The sequence below is a fragment of the Euleptes europaea genome, chromosome 2 (genome assembly GCF_029931775.1).
Source record: "Euleptes europaea isolate rEulEur1 chromosome 2, rEulEur1.hap1, whole genome shotgun sequence".
Lineage (NCBI taxonomy): Eukaryota > Metazoa > Chordata > Lepidosauria > Squamata > Sphaerodactylidae > Euleptes > Euleptes europaea.
In genome coordinates, this window is record NC_079313.1 from 91,011,377 (window position 1) to 91,028,484 (window position 17,108).

A 17,108-nucleotide genomic window follows, 5' to 3' on the forward strand; every position below is an offset into this window, starting at 1 on the left:
GAGAGGAGTATTATTGCCTGTCGAGTGCTATCAAATATCTTTAGGATACTAAAGAATTTTTTCCCCATAATCTAAGGAAAGCTCTACTGTTCCAGCTCACAGAATCATGCATCGTTCTTGGGAGATTAACAAATCTTTTGTTATAGCACACAACGCTAGATATTCTTTATCTATAGGCACCACCCTGAAAAGATTGTCTGATTCTCTTCTATACCACCATAAATGTCTCCAACCAAGGAAATAAGAGATTCTCCTACTACATTGTTGTAGTATTAATACACGTCCGTCAACTGTAAAAGCACGGCCATTTAAAACAAACACACTTTCCCCAAGAATGTCTTGGAAGGCCAGCTTCCAAAGATCGTTAAGATTTTCAAATCAAACAGTCAGTTACCAGCCAAAAGGGAAGGTTTTTGTCAGCTGCAGGCAATACAGATTCAGCCCCTGAATCCTAAGAGAAGATCCCTTTCACCAAGCCAAGTCTCATTAAACCACAGGAGCACAACATCCAGCTTGTGGGCTACACGTAGCCTGGGGGAGAAGTGTTGTGCATCCCACAGCCCCTTCCCACGAGGCTGATGGAGGGAGGCGTCAGCATAGCCACATTCCTACCCACTCCCTAGAAACTGCTCGATGCATCGTTACCCTGGGGTATAGTCAGAAATTTTCCCCTCCCCTGGGGTGAGGGGGGTGGGTCAGCTGTTCTTTGGGAAGACAGCTGGCATTCTGCCCCACCCATTACCCCTTTGGTGTGACAACACCCCCCTCAGCAAGCAGCTCTTGGCTATAATGGATCCAGGTGACATGACAGGATGGCCTGCTTACCTCCAGTCAAGATCCGTTATAGCCCATGTAATTGCTTCAGTTGTGTGCACGTCTGCAATAAGCTAAAATAACCAGAGGAGAGAAAAAGATGATGGAGATAAGACTCCAGTTAAGGCGTTTCCACATGAATTCCCTCACATCTAGAAGGGAATTTCTGCAAAGGCATTTGAACAGGGAATGGCAAAAATCAAACCAGCTCAGTCTCTGTGGAACTGATCACGCTCCTTAAAAATGACTGCATCACTTTGATGAAATCTCATTTTCTTGATTCCCAAACTGTTCTTTTCCCATAATCCCATACTATGTCTTCTGTAAGTCTGGGGAGAAAGGCCCAGGAGTAGAGGGCCCATCCATTCCTGACAGAGTAAATGGTCCATGAGCGTTCAGCACCGATGGAAACTATAAAACAGAAAGAGATGTTAAGAATGTAAAAGGATTCATTTACTTTGGTCTTTAGCCTCGTCACTAATGGCTGATTATACCAAGGCCTTTGCATCACTCAAAGGTATTAAACATTTTCTGAGTTTTTCCATTTGAGCTGCTGATGGGCAGAATGCGGACCAATTTCACAGTACTTTTTCTGAGGAGGGAAAGTAGGAATGGGGCTGCCTTTCCGTTCAACATTCATGCTATTAAATTGTCTTATCAAAGTGATCCAAAACCTCAAAGGACCCTGTCCTGGAAAAAAAAAATCTTTAATTTTTACCACATTCTGGCATCTTCACTGGTCTGCTTTTAATCATATGGTACTGAGGTGAAAGGCCAACCCGATTGACTTATCTACTTTAATGATAGCCATATGACATGTCCCCTTATTCTGTTCACTAGAAGCTCAAGTGAAGGACCCAAGAGAACTCTGGAAATCTTACTTTGGCTTCTGCCAATAGAGAAGCCCTCATCCATCAACTGTCAACACACACACACACACACACACACACACACACATATATGCACAAATTAAATCTAATGCACAAATTAAAGACATACAAGGGGGGCACAAAACTTGCAGGGGGGGATACCATCTCCCCCCTTGAGCTGGCACGAGTCAACTTGGCTGTGGTGGCAGCTGTGTCTGGGAGCCACTCCAACCCCACAGCAGCTCCCAGCATCGACCACCACCGGGCCCAGAGCGCCTCCTGGTGTCCACCGCTGCCATGGTCAGGTTTCAGGGATTTGTTGCAGCTGCCGCCAGGCTCTACCACAGCAAAGTAAAACCATGCTTTTTAATTTTTTTATTTTATGGGGGGGAGGAATTTAAACATTTCAGATTTTTCTGCAAACCTGGAGGGTCACCCAAGTTTGCAGAAAAGTCTGTTTAGCATCTGTGTGGCCCCAATCTGTGGATTTAGGTATCTGCAGATGGGGGTCAGACATTGCTGTTAGATATATAGATACTCCTTCCCACAAATATACGGTCTCTAAGCATTCTATAGTTTTATCAGTTTGGGATATCTGATACAAAATCACACTACAGTTTAGAGGTATAGGAAAGGGGCACTAAGGGAAACTCTCCAAATTTCAAGTGGAAACACAGATGACAAGTCTCTGAGCTACTCTGACAATCACACAGGTGTTACTTAGGAGAAAAATATTTTTATAAAATTGCCTACTTTTCACTTGTCTCTGTTATCAGGAAGACAATGGCAATATTTCAGAGAGACACAGAGCAACAGAAGCCAATGCCCACCACACAAAAGAAATTCCTCTAATACAACACGTTAATACACTGTGAACCAGGAACCTCCAAAACAATCATGCCCCAAAACTACAGCAAAGAAACAAGCTACGAAATACTATAATCAAATGTCCCATCTATAGGTGCCTTACAAGTAAAATAGGAGAGGTAGATTGTTCCTTGGCTGAGAGTTTGAACTCAGGATTAAACAAGGAGTATTATGCTTATCCTTAAAGACTTAGCCTTTTTTAGTCTTTCTTACTAAGTCACTAGGTAGGTGCTTGTGATTGGCAGGGGTGCAAAAAATCCAGGTGCCCAGTTGTTACTGGTACCTTAGAGGATTCATGTTGGCAAACGGCACCAGAATTGCTGAAGAAAGGAAGCATCTAGGTTCTCCTCCTGCTCCCCACATGCTCACTTTCCTTACTTTCTTCACTGCAGGCATTCATTGGAGAAGGGGCAAAAAGTGAGAAGCTTTGATTACCAGGTTGTGCTGAACTTCAGCACTTCTCAATATAATGTACTGCCTGGAAGAAAAGGGGTGGGGAAACGAGGGGAGAAGAGGCCTTCCTGATGCATTCAGAACAGAATTTCTCTTCTCACTAGAGTACCCAGGTCTCCACCTCTCGTCTTCCAAGATGGCTCTTAAAAATGCACCCCTAGCTGCTAATAATTTAAAGCACAAACAAATGGACTCTCCATATTTAAGTGAAATATCAGTTTTCACAAAAATCCTGAGGAAGAGCCAACAACAGAATTCTTCATGCTCTTTCAGGCACTTACCTGGAAAAGGGTGTTAGCACCTTGCAATCTTGCCGGACTGAGGGGAGCAACTGGGCTGAGCGTGCTCCAGAAATGGATACTGGACAGCAAGGGGCTTGGGGTCAGCAAAATAGGTGTCTGTGAGACATACAGAACAATATCACATAACCTTCTTTGAGTGTGCAAAGCACCCGCAGTTCCCATCAATTTCAACGCAGTTCAACATGGTTGACCCAGAACATCCATTCCAGTAACTGCCAATGGGACCAGCTACCCAAAGTTGCAGGTCACCGGGCTCACAAAGCCGTTGCTTAGAACTACAGTCTTCATGTGTGCAAACCCTAGAGGAAAATGGTGGCTGTGTAGAATAGAGAAAGTCAGTGATGACCACCTGAGCTGAATTAGTTCCCAATGTCCCCATTCCACCCATGCTACATTCGAGTAAGAACATCCTCGTCTTAACCCACATGAAAGTGCCCCTGGAAGAGACAAGCATAAACCGCAATGGTGTGTGGCCAATTTTCATTTGACTTCTTCCAACACAAGTACAAAACACCTGTGCTGCAAAAAATTCAACCAATGTATAAAATGAGAGCAGCTATGCAAGTTTCTAATTTACTCACAACACATGCCATAGATTCCCAGGTGTGCACCAGGAGTGAAACAGACCCTTGTGCAGTCATTCAGACCTTATGTTTTATGTAACTTTTCTAAAGCAGTTATTAGCATACTTAAGGTCCATACAGACATAACATCCCCAGTTAACCATTATGCCGCTAATCAATTGTAGCTAGAGCTAACTGGGAATCTGCTAGGCCCAATTCTGAAACCTCAGTTTAACATTAGTTCGAGATCTGAAGAGAAACTCCCTTCCGACTCCCGTACAGTTAATACTGCTACAGCCATAATAGTTAACCAAAGTCAGATACAGTAAGGGGAACTTCTGCACCCCAGAAGGCATGGAGTGTGTGTGTGGGGGGAGGGGAATGCAATCCCTAAATCTGCTCCCAATTACATGATCATGCTTACAGAATTGGAAACAACTGTAGTTACCATTACTAGCAACACATCTTAAAAAACTCAACCTAGGAAATCTGAATGTCTTGAAGGATTCTCTCCCTAGAATAGCATACAACAACTCCAGACATTCTAGCCTGATTGCATCCCTCACCACCACTGGATACAGATGATATAAATTTTTTTTAAAGAGAATGAGTATAGTACTGTTGATAGTGTACCTGATCACATGGAATTCAGGGCAGATTACCTTCCAGCTTAAGTTATCATACTTTTTCTTGACCTTCCAAAAAAATAGTTAGCACAACCTCTTTTCAAGAGGTCACTGAGTCAACACTCCTTTTTCTAACCCAGCTTCTAGTACGCATACAGCGAATTGATTTTTTTTTAAAGACAGAAGGTAGGATTACCTGTGAAAAAAATGCTGGTGTAAGAGAAGCGGTTGGGAGAGAAGGGCTCAGTATCCCCAGTGGACTTGGGTCACTGCCAGTAATGACCAGAGTGGGTGCTATTTCCAGCCCTTTGGGCTTTCTAGTTCGGCTGTGACGCAACTCTTTCTCTAGCGCTGATGAACTCTGTTCTTTGGACTCCAGAGCATGGATCTGAGAGTGTCCCAGCTGCTGGCAAGCCACCGACTCTATCTCCGTGTCTATAATCAGATCAGAATCGGAACTTAAAGGTGACTTCGTGGGAGCCTGCAGAGACGGAGAAGTGGAGGATGCGAGTGACATCGGTGTGAAGTTGGTAGTTAAACTTAGCAAGGAGGCTGAAGCTGGAGTTACTTTGGGCGTCACTAAAGACTCCAAGGCTTGGAGAGTTTCATCTGAACCTGAAGGAAGGGGAGACGCTGCTGACGTGGTAGAAGCCAGCTGACTAGCAGACGCAAGGGGAGAGGCTGAAGGCTTTTTGGAGGACACAGTCACAAATCTTATGACTGAGGGAGTCGGATCCTGAGTTTTTTTCTCTGCCAGTTTTTCTGTGGGGTTCTCCATCTTGATTGGTCTAAAGAGTTTTACGCAAGAGGACGCGTTCAGGGAGTTCAACGTAAATGATGAATATAGGCCTGAGTGGATATAATCATTGCGGCTGGAGGACTTTGCACAGAACTGAGGCTTCTCTTTCCCGCAGTTCTCTGTGTCCTTTGGCGCATTACTGGCATCTGCCAAGCCAGCCTGCAATTCCGCATCACCCTCAGTCCTGCCAACTGCTAACGGATCCATGTTCAGAATATCTGGATAAGACACAAATTTGTAAACAAACTTCTGACCATTAACTTTTTTGATGATGTTCTGTGGAAACAAAAATCCAATGGAGGGGAAAGAGAGGGAGAGAGACAGAGAGAGAGAGAGATCAGCTAACCTTCCCATTTGCTACAAGTGTGCACTTCAATAAGGAAATACTAATTACAAAATGAGGCAAGTAATCAACAAGTATATTTATCCTTATGTGCTATAGGAAGCTTAAGGTGGTATATGTGGAGGTTCCAGGTGATCACTGCATCACATGACCACATGATCCTCCATCACTGGAGGTCCAGCTGGTTAAAAGAAAGCATTATCATTTCTCTCAAATTTAACCGAAAAGCACATCCATGACCGAAAATAGGTACCCAAAAAGCACATCCATGACCAAAATGACCTTAAAGAGTTCCGCAGGGCCTGCAAGACAGAGCTTTCCCGCCAGGCCTACAGTTGAGGACAGCCGCAGGTATCATCTTCTGCTGGCCTCCCTATTCCCCCCCTCGTTTTTATGTTACTCTTGTTATGGGGGGGGGGCAACCTACTGCTTATTCTGGGCACTATGGGCTAAAGTAGGCGCCATCTGGAGTTTTAAGGTTTTAATTGGGTTTTATTGTTTAATTTTAGAATTATTAATTTTATTGTTGATGTTTTGATGTGTTTGGATGATGTTACCCGCCCTGAGCCTGGTCTCAGCCGGGGAGGGCGGGTTATAAGTTGAATGAATGAATGAATGAATTAGATAGATAGATAGATAAATAAAATAGGTAACAATTGCCCTAAAGCTACACAACAATTTAAATTAAATAATACTTTATTATAACGGGCATTGATTCACTTCTGCCTAAAACCACCAAAATCAGTAACTTCATGTAACTGTTAATCTGCTGCCGCCACAGACCTTTATGCAGAAGGCCATGAAACTTAAGGACAAAATTCCACAAAGTAGGCACGACACTCACATCAATGTGTACACAGTGTTACAGCACCAAGGCTAAGCATTTGAGTGAGAGAGCATGTATGCAACTTTTTGCCGTAGAAGAAACAAGCAGGCCACCGCAACACCTTGTGGAACAGCATGAACTGCAGCCATTTCAATGCCGCTGGGCAATATTTGGTGGCACTAGCTTCATTCTGTACTTGTAGAAGTGTTGATCTAAAGTGTATGTGTGTTGTGCAGCTACATAATACTCACTAGCCAAGGCAGATATAATGTTAAGCTAACAGAAGTTCTCATCATCATGCCACCCAGAACCAACTACATTACTTCCCGAACAGTTATTTTCTCATACCCCTACACACAAGGACAGTTAACAAATAAGCCATTATCAAGAGGTCCCACATATTGCTGTTCTTGGAGAGCACTTAACAAGCTGTTTCTGACATGACACTGATTTACAAAAAAAAATACCACTGATTTACAAAAAGTTTTTACGGGGGGGGGGGGGGAGAAGCAGTGTCTAAAAAATGCTTTGATAAATTCCCCAGGCCCTTGTGGTGTAACAATTAAAGCATAATAGGAGGAGTGGGGAAAACATGTTCCAACCCCTTTCAGCAACAAGTGCAGATTACTGGGAGACCTTGGACTAGTCACACCCACTGAGCCTGAGCCATCTCACAGGGCTGCTGTGCAGATAAAATGAAGGAAGGGAAGAATCATTTGTCACCCTAAACAACTTGGAGGAAGGGTGAGATCTGAAAAAAATAATTGAAAGTTGTAGTCACCATCCTGGAATAGCAACATGAATAGATTTGGAATAAATGGCCAAGCATAACAGTAGTGGGCTACGAAGCTTCAAAAGTAAGGCAGATTTTTAAAAAATAAAGCCAAATGCACAACACAATTTGCTGCCATCCATGACTTGCATTATTTTCAATTGTTCCATCTTCCCCAAATGCCTATCTGTTTTTGGTTACCTGCCAGATACCTTTCATCAAAACTATGTGTTATAGATAATAATAATAATAAGAAGACTTTCTCAACCACTTAAGGAAGAATCAAACTGGCTTACAATCACCTTCCCTTCCCCTGCCCACAACAGACACACTGTGAGGTAGGTGGGGCTGAGAGAGCTCTAAGAGCTGTGACTAGTCCAAGATCACCCAGCTGGGTTCATGTGTAGGAGTGGGGAAACAATTCCAGTTCACCAGATTAGCCTCCGCCGCTCACGTGGAGGAGTGGGGAGTCAAACCCAGTTCTCCAGATTAGAGTGCACCACTCCAAACCACCGCTCTTAACCACTACACCATGCTGGCTCTCAAAAATCAGTCTAAAGATATTCAAGCCTAGACAAATCACCATGGAAAGTGATTTCTCTAATGGGGGGGGGGGGGGATGAAGGAACAGGTGGGATATCCACTTGTCATCCTAAGCAGAGTTACACTCTTCCAAGCCCTTCGGACTTCAATTGACTTAGAAGGGTATAACTCAGTTTAGGATGGCACTGTCAAATGCCTGTAAACGTTATGCTGGGTAATAAAGCAGAAACACGTACCATAAATGCTATATGGAGCAAGACAGACAATGACAGTCACTTGACACACCTCAACTAAAGCACCGAAGTAACATTTGTATGCGTTCTTCAGGCAGTGACATTGACATCTATGCTACTGTGAACAGGAAAAGCAGCAAAGCTCATTAGACACAGGCCAGTGAATAAGAAGGTTAAGGATCTGAGAGCTAAAGACAGTGTTACCTTCACATAATAGTATCTAAGTGCCCGACTGAGTTTGTCATAGTTCATGCTAGGCTTGTTCTTACGAATCCCCCAGAGGCGGGCTACCTCTTCTGCCTGCAGAAGTTTGAATTCTCCGTCATTGGAGGTCCAGCAGATGATTTCCTTGTTCCGAGGCTCTTGGAGGAGTTGCAAAAGGAACTGCCACAATGTGATTGCACTGTCCATAGCAGTGAGCTGAAATTCAGAACAAAACAAAGAAGATCACCACAGAGGTCATGAGTAAGCATTGAGGGCGGGGGTCCAGGGAAACACGGACATCTCTTCTGCTTCAAGGTGGGAAGCAGACAGCGCAAGCAGACCCCAAGGCCTGTCAAACAGATGTGCTCTAGGATTTTCATGCTCAGAACTTCCCAGTAGCATCGGGGCCTGATCTGAAGCAATAGAACTGGGATGGACACAAGGATAATGCAAGACATCTACTCCTCCACATTCAGGATAGCAGAACCAAAACTGTACAAGTATTCAAAAGGGAAATGAAACCATATAACCCCCAATTCATTTTTGTTACTTGGGTATAAATGTATTTTAATCCTAGCTATACAACGATAGCAATATCACAACATACCTACACGATAGCTGCATAATCATTTGCCAACACCATGCTTTCACAGGAACTAAAGGGGGGGTGTTAACAGAAATCAGCAACTAGCTGACCTTATTTTTATTGCTGTTAATGGGGGGCAAGAGAGAAAAATATTAGAAAAGTACAAAAAGGTCACTGATTACAAAGTTTCAGTAAACACAAGAGGAAAAGCCATTATCGTTCCATGACATTATAAAGAAAGCCCATCTTTCCATGAACTTATCAGCCCTTATTTCATGATTTGCAAAATTCTAGTCTGATATCTCAGTTAAGACACGAAAGCAATTTTCCATACTCCCATTATCCCAGCATTAATATTGGAGGGCGGGGGGTCACAGAGAATTTCCAACAGAATATTACACATTGTCTTGCTGGCTACCCATATTTCTATATTCCCAGAGGTACAAAATGAGTTCCTCAGCTGCATATTGATTAACAAACTACTTCTAGGTTTTATTATTGTAAGGTGCTATATGCTGGGCTACTCTTGAAGGCAATTCAGAAACTTCAGTCAGTACAAAATATGGCAGCATGTTTGCTAGGTGAACTGTGACACTGGGAGCCTGTTACTTCCATTCTGCGATCCCTGCACTGGCTACTTATTTGTTTCCAAGTCCAAGATCTGATGCTTACTTTTAAAGCCCTTATCAACCTGGGATCTATATCCTTGAAGGACCACCTCCTCTTGTATGTACCCATGCAGCAGTTTTGCTCAACCCGGCAGCATCTTCTTTCTGTCTCTTCCGTTTGGCCAGAGCATGGCTAGCTGTTGCTTTGCTGCCCCCTTTCGTTGGACCAGCCTCCCAGAGGAAGTGAGAGTGGCTTCCACCTAGCTGATCATTCAGAGGCTGCAAAGCTAACTGCTTCAGAAAGCTTTTAGTCTGGATAGGAACTGATTTGTTGGACCACGGGCACATCCATTATTATTATTATTTTCTTCAGAAATTCATACTCCACTTTTCTCATCAGTGGGGATTTAAAAGCTGCTTACAATGTTCTTTTCCTCTCCCCCATTTTATCTTCACAATCATCACTCTGTAAGGTAGGTTAGGCTCAGAGAGTGACTGGCTGAAACTCACCCATTCTTCAGACCAGCCTCCCAGAGGAGGTGAAAATGGCTCCTACCTTGCTGGTCATCCAGCAAGATTTCCCCCAGGTCATAGACCAGCATTCAGTTACTACACCACACTGGCTCTCAAACAGAAACCGTCTGGCTAATGTTGAATTGCATTTCTTCAATTATTTTGTTTTTTATTCTATTTTTATGTCCTTGCCTGCTTTGGATACAACTCTGCTGTGAGAAAAGAAGGCGTGTGTGTGTGTGTGTGTGTGTGTATAAAGTGCCTTCACCCCCTTTTGGGGTTTTCATGGCAAGAGACTAACAGAGGTGGTTTGCCAGTGCCTTCCTCTGCACAGCAACCCTGGTATTCCTTGGTGGTCTCCCATCCAAATACTAACCACGGCTGACCCTGCTTAGCTTCTGAGATCTGACGAGATCAGGCTAGCCTGGGCCATCCAGGTCAGGGTGAAAAGCAGGCTTAGTAATATTTAAAATAGCTAAATGTAAAATAAATCCACTAAAAATACCTGGAGTGGCTAGTTTTTGTCTCAACTTGTCTCAATGTCCTGAAGAATCTGAAATATTGGCTGCCTACCTCCTTAGTATGGCATAAGCGTCCAGGATCCAAAGAGCTACACATGAGCCTGAGTGTTATTAGGCAGTCACTGAGTCATCCAGGGAAGGGTCATGGCTTAGTGTTGGAGCATTTGCTCTACATGTAGAAGGTCCCAGGTTCAATCCCTGGCACCTCTAGTTAAAAGGATCAGTTAGTAGGCCACATGGAAGACCTCTGAGGTCCTGGACAGCCACTGCAGGTTAGAGCAGACTATGATACCTTGGTGGACCAATGGACTGTCTCGGAATAAGGCAGCTCTTGGAGGCATCTTCAGCGTTTTGACTGCAGCTGTTTGCATGGCTAAGTGGGCAAGCAGCTTTTCTTTTCAAAGCTGACTTTGACCACTAACAGTGTATTCCTGAGATTTTCGCCGGATCTCCTTAGGAGGCAGCGTGACCTCGCTGCCAGTGAAAGTGCATCTAAACACAGATTAAGACGCACTTACGCTGCCGGCGAGGGCAATTCTGCCGGCGCCAGAGCTCTGTAGAGCTGTGCCTCGCCCCTCCGCGGGCACCGCCTCTCCGTGGCGCAGGCCACAGAGTAGATGGCCAAGCCGGCGCAGGGGTCGTTCCCGGGGCGAGGAGCCACCGGTTAGGCAGCTTCCTATCCCCGTTTGGCTTATTACGCCGGCGCCAGGAACGGGTGCTGAGCCAGCTTTTTAGCAGGCACAACCTCGCTGTTTTCAGTGGGGCTTTAAGCCCCGTTGAAAACCAAAAAATCCTTTTCAAGGCTTTTTTCGTTCTCGTGGCGTGCTTAGGAGGAGGCGCAGCTGCACCTCTTCCCCGCCGTCAGCTCAGGAATGGGCTAAGAGTTACAACAGAAACCTTAAGGACATTCCTAGCTATGTACACATTTTTCCCCTCCGCACAAAAAACTGCTGCTATTCTTGATTTGCAACCAGAATGTTCTATACAAACAAGAGTGAGTTTTAAAAGTTTGATAATTAATTACATCTCAGTGATACCTTTATCTGCACAATTAATACTTGTGCATATGGTACCCTGTATTATACCAAAGTCCAGATCCAAAAGCTAGTGGATGCCAGTGCAAATATTTCCCTATTCCCTTTGAAGAGTACTGACATATCATATCACAGTGCTTTTCAAACTATGCTCAGTTTCAAAAGGAGTTTGTCATGTAGCATTTGGGGAAGGTAAGCAGCTTAAGCACTACAGGTCCAAAGGCACACACCCTTTGGGTACAGAGAACTAGTTACAAAGTTCTTGAGATCCCAGCCCAAATGTGCGTTGAATGATTTCTGATCCCAAACTCTCACATACATTTGTTTACTTCATTTATACCCTGCCTTCCCCCTCCTTGTCCCAAACAGCGATCCAAAGCAGCTTGCACCACTGCTCCATTTTATTCTCACAACAGCTCTGTGAAGTAGGTTAGGCTCAGTGAGAGTGAGTGGCCTGAAGAGGAGAAGACTGAGAGGGGATATGATAGCCATCTTCAAGTACTTGAAGGGCTGTCATATAGAGGAGGGTGCCAAGTTGTTTTCTGTTGCCCCAGAAGGTCGGACCTGAACCGACGGGTTGAAATTAAATCAAAAGAGTTTCCATCTAGAGTAGACATTAGGAAGAATTTTTTAACAGAGTGGTTCCTCAGTGGTACACGCTTCCTCCGGAGGTGGTAGGCGCTCCTTCCCTGGAGGTTTTTAAGCAGAAGCTAAATGGCCATCTATCAGCAATGCTGATTCTATTACCTTAGGCAGTTCATGAGAGGGAGGGCATCTTGGCCATCTTCTGGGCATGGAGTAGGGATCACTGTGGTGTGTGGGGGGGAGGTAGTTGTGAATTTCCTGCATTGTGCAGGGGGGTGGACTAGATGACCCTGGTGATCCCTTCCAACTCTATGATTCTATGGCCCCAGATCTCCCAACAAACTTGCACTGCAGAGTCAGGATTCAAACCTGAGTCTTCCAGATTTTAGTGTGACACTCTAGCCACCACACCACACACTTGTTAATTTGCGATTGCAATAACATCAGCCTCATTCCACAGATGGGCAAAATAACCTCATTACTGATGTTTAAGTGGTGCTAAAAAAACAGGAGCTCTGGCTTGAGGTCCAAAAAAATGGTACAAAGCCACATGACGGCACTTAGAGATATGCAAAATGCCCCGAATTCCTCAGAGGAAAAGCAGGATATAATACACAAATGCCAAAATCGGAATAGAAGGCTGAGGAAAAGAGATGAAAAGTACAACTTTCGGAGTTGAACCTTCAACCTCCCACCCACACAAAACACATCAGGGTGCGCACACACTCCGATCAAAAGACGTTCATTTGGAATAGGTGCTTAAAAAAATCCCAACAGCTTCATCAGTAAATGTATTCTGAATGATCATGTTTTGAGCTGAATGTGTGTGCGTGCGCATCCGAAGCTACATTTTTATTTTTTGTTGTAAACCATTCCGACAACCATTAGGTGGGAAAGAAGTCTGAGCATTTAAAAATAAATAAAATAAAAACTCCTAGCCTACAACAGCAAAAGTTATATTTTAGCACATTTGAACTTCTGCCCTTAACATCTGGGTACCGATGCAAAACCAGAAAATATTTAGACATGCATCTTTATTGTATCCTAGAGAATCATGTGTATATGCTGTGATCTCATAATGGGAGAAAGGGCATGCTCATGTGCAGAGTTGATTACAAAGGGCTCCACCGACCTTCCAGAGATCAAAGTCCTGAAGGGAACCGCAAGACTTCAATGCTTTTAACAGTTGCTTTCACTTCCCAAGCTCCTGGCATGCAGGCACACTCCTATCTCCCCACCCATTCATGCCACAAAATGAAGCCCTGGTGTTTTCATACAAATATCTCCAGCACTGATGGAACGTCACACCTCATGTAACTGCTTTACAACTAAGCTTTCAGAAGCATGCCTGCAGAAATCTTTTAAGAGCAGACGTCCTGCAAGGAGTGCTTGGAGAAAGTTATTAAAATGCTTGTAACTTTTTTCAAGAGCAGCGGGACAAGAACTGCCTCTTCTGCTGAAAAGACCCCCAATAATGAACAAGCACATGTGCTAGCAGCGGGCAGACATGCATCGCTGTGCCAGTCTGAGAGCTTCTAAAAATGTACGTTTCTTTCTTCCCGTCAGCTCCTACAAACCACAAAAACATCCTGCTATGTCTGCCATTCATTGCTGCTCTCCCATCCCTCAGTCAGGGCAGTAGCAAACAGATGACAAGCTGGGAAGATGGGTGCACAGCAAACAAAGGGGACAAACTGGGCATTTTAATGTGATAACAATAAAGAAGAACAGTGCTGAAGCAACTGAGCTATACAGGCAACCGGAACAAGGAGATATAAAATGGGGTTAATCAGGGAGAGACAAATTAAGATCAGATGCTGTCGGAGTGCACAACATAAAAAGGAAGGGGGTCAAAAAGGGACAGGTGCGTGATGGGAATAACTGGAAAGATAAACAGATTTTGAAGAGTCTGAGTCAAGAAAGAAAAAGGCCACTTCTATATGGGCTCTTTAACCCACTCTGGCTTCTGAAGACAAACAGATTGTTTTAAAGGTTTAATTACAAAACCAGGATTAAGCAATGAGGAATAACAAGTGTGATCTTGTATAGGCCCAGGCTACACTCCCTAAAGGAACTCTGGTTTAACAAGGCTCTTCACGGAGATACCATTTACATAGGTGAGTTCAAATGAGGCTAAACTGCAGTCTGGGTTGTTCTCCAAAATGAGGGCAATATTTAATTCCTGCGTTGTTCGTGTGATCAAGTAGGGTTATCAATTAGCCTGGAGAAGACTGCCTTGTCCCTTTAACAGATGTTCATTTTTTGTGCCATCAAGTCACACCCAACTGATGGTGACACCTGACTTATGGTGACCCCACAGAGTTTGCAAGACAAGAAAGTTTGGAGGTGGTTTGCCATTGCCTGCCTCCGCATCATGACCCTGGTATTTCTTGGAGGTTGCCCATCCAAATGCTAACCAGGGCTGACCCTGCTTAGCTTCTGAGATCTGACGAGACTAGCCTGGCGCTATCCAGGTTAGGGCAACAGATGCTCGATGGGATATTGTTCACCAGGGAATGTTACTTACTTCCATGCCAAAAAAAACTACAGCTGCCCATTTCCACTCATTAAGTGTATACTAAAGGGACAAGATATTTTTTCTCCAAGCTTGTTAACCACCCTATTCTTAAGGTGTGTGCTCACCACAGAAAGCATGGTTATTTTAGGAAGAAAAAAGAAAGGAAAAAAAAGGCAGTAATAGCCTCACATGATTTTGAACATTATTCTCATGGGAGACAGTGGTGCTGTATACTTTCTAGAGGCACCTGGTTGGCCACTGTGTGAACAGAGTGCTGGACTTGATGGACCTTGGTCTGATCCAGCATGGCCTTTCTTATAACAAATGAACAGGTCAAAATTTGGGTGTTACCCCTTAATAAAGCCTACCAACAGCAATTAAATGCATGTGAGAGGAGCCTCAGGTACTGAGGAACTCTCACAGCAGTTCCTAGGGTTGGGTCATGGATCCCAGAAGAACTATGTTAGGAAATCCTGAAATGTGGGGCAACTGGAAGATAACAGTAGGCCTCTGGAGCAACTTCTGAACACTTCAGTTCACAGCAAAAGGGAACCCTGACACTGAATACCACAGGTTGGGAGTTGCACCCCATTAAGCTGCAGAGGAAGGTTGTCCTGTCTGTTCCAAGGAAGAATTAAGGCAAGTCTGCTAAGTGCCTTGCTTAGCCATAAACAATCCTAATCTCTCTCTGGCAAGTGACAACAGTAGATAGAATGTAAAGAATGAACCATGCATATCAGCAGTGCAACATGAATTTATAGGCAGACCGTTAGTAAAGGTAAAAGTTGGGCAGAGGGGAAGAGAAAAAAGAAACTATCAGGAAACAATATGCAGACAGTCGCCTCAAACTGATGCCAAGGGAGAACTGCTGGCATTCCAGGAGGAGCCGGGTCAAGGAAGAGAACAGGGCTAAATGCTGGCCGGCTCTTAGACCCAGGAATTGTAAAGAAAGCTCAGACCTAGAACACGAGAGCAAGAAAGTAAAGGCTCCTGAGCACGCGCAGAGTGCACTTCTGCCACTTCGTGCATGCGGCCAGCCCACAAGGCGCACGTCTGGCGGGAGGATTCCGGCGGGAGCTGGAGGCGTGGCCAGGGAGGGGAGAGGGATCCCTCCACCGGCCCCGCACTCACCTAGGCGGAGTCTCGCCGCGCCAAGCGGTTCCCGCGCAGCGGCAGGCAGGTGCGGAGCTCCCTGCCGGGCGGCTGCCTCTCATGACCGGGAGCCCCTGCGGAGCCGCGAGGTCCGGGTCCCCATCCCTTCGCGGCCAACAGCGAAGCAGCAGCGCGCGGTGCCGCAGGCTCGCCGCTTACTCCGTGACAGAGCGACTCCCCCGTCCCATTTCGGCCGCCGTACCTCACACTTCCGCCCCTTCCCCCCCCCCCGGCCAGGGAAAAGAGGGCAGGAGGGAAACGGGAAGAGCGAGCCAATCGCGACACGCTTAAAAAGGAAACGGTTCAATGGGAAGCTTCGTCCCGCCTCTCGCCCGCAGGGCACTCTGGAGGTTGAAGTTTTTAGTCGGTGGGAGGCTGGCCGCCTCTGCAGGCCAGAGGCAAGGAAAGCACGTGGTTCTGCAGAATGCGTTGGGTCATGGGTGGCGGGCGAGTCCCCAAAGGCTCCCTTGGGGTACGCCCGTTTTATTGCGGCGCACGATTTGTGCCTCCTGGTTTGTTTATTTTTAATTTAATCTGTTCAATGCATTTTCCTCCGCTGACGTCTCCCTCAGCCCATAAAGACAGAAATTAATCTGCTTGAGGACACATATAATGAAGTTAGCTAATTCACAGTGGGTAGCCGTGTTAGTCTGTCTGCAGTAGTAGAAAAGGGCAAGAGGCCTGGAGCACCTGAAAGACGAACAAGAATATTTTCTAGTAGGGTATGAGCTTTCGTGAGCCACAGCTAACTTCTTCAGATACAGCTAAAATGTGAATCCATCTGTCTTTAAGTAGAGGAGAGTGAATTCAGACAAGCATTAGTATGTAAATGTTAACAGTATGTAAATGTGAATAGCAGGCGTGATGGGATTAGGTGTGGTATGCAGAAGAGTCTGTGATGTCCAGGGGAGATTGGAAAGAGAAACTGCTGAATTACAGTTGATATTCAAACTAAAGTCAATGCATTTACCTGGGCTGAATAAAGACCTTGCATTCATGGCTCATTACCAATGCTGATTTCTCCACACCCATCTCTCCCCTGTTTTTGGCAGCAGTGAACATCATAAAGCCCGAGGAAGCAAACGTGTAGTGTTTGTAAATACACAGGAGATATACTCTGGGATTGCGAATGCATATGAATCTCTGGCACATGCCTGTCTGTACATTTATAATTGTGTCATCTCTGGTTGATGCTTTAGTGTTTACCATTGTGTGAGCGTCCTTTTGCTCACTCTCGCTTACCTTTGGTTCCAGGGCGGAACTTTACGCTTCTAAAGGAAAGGGGATCGTATTTTGCCCTCCTTATGCTTTCCTATCTTATCCTTTTCCCGGAGCCTCAGACGGGGAGTTCGGGGCTGCTCGCCCCACTGTCACTCTC

At 45.1% G+C, this 17,108-nt stretch overlaps 1 protein-coding gene across 1 annotated transcript; it reads right to left on the reverse strand.

Moving 5' to 3' along the window:
• Positions 1 to 1,088: 1,088 nt before the first annotated feature.
• ELK4 (ETS transcription factor ELK4) lies at positions 1,089 to 15,778 on the reverse strand. Its single transcript, XM_056867730.1, has 5 exons — positions 15,710 to 15,778; positions 8,214 to 8,429; positions 4,690 to 5,568; positions 3,284 to 3,400; positions 1,089 to 1,224 (listed from the first exon to the last, which is right to left on the reverse strand). The coding sequence occupies exons 2-5, from the start codon at positions 8,418 to 8,420 to the stop codon at positions 1,126 to 1,128; spliced, it is 1,302 nt and encodes a 433-aa protein (XP_056723708.1). The 5' UTR covers positions 8,421 to 8,429; positions 15,710 to 15,778; the 3' UTR covers positions 1,089 to 1,125.
• Positions 15,779 to 17,108: the final 1,330 nt, after the last annotated feature.

Bases quoted from the DNA above. Each gene is read 5' to 3' on its own strand.
- ELK4 (XM_056867730.1), bottom strand. From the start codon at position 8,420: ATGGACAGTGCAATCACATTGTGGCAGTTCCTTTTGCAACTCCTCCAA. The intron at 5,569-8,213 runs GTAACACTGTCT...TTGTTTCCACAG, and splicing joins TTAGATACTATTATGTGAAG to AACATCATCAAAAAAGTTAA. The intron at 3,401-4,689 runs GTAATCCTACCT...TATGTCTCACAG, and splicing joins CACCAGCATTTTTTTCACAG to ACACCTATTTTGCTGACCCC.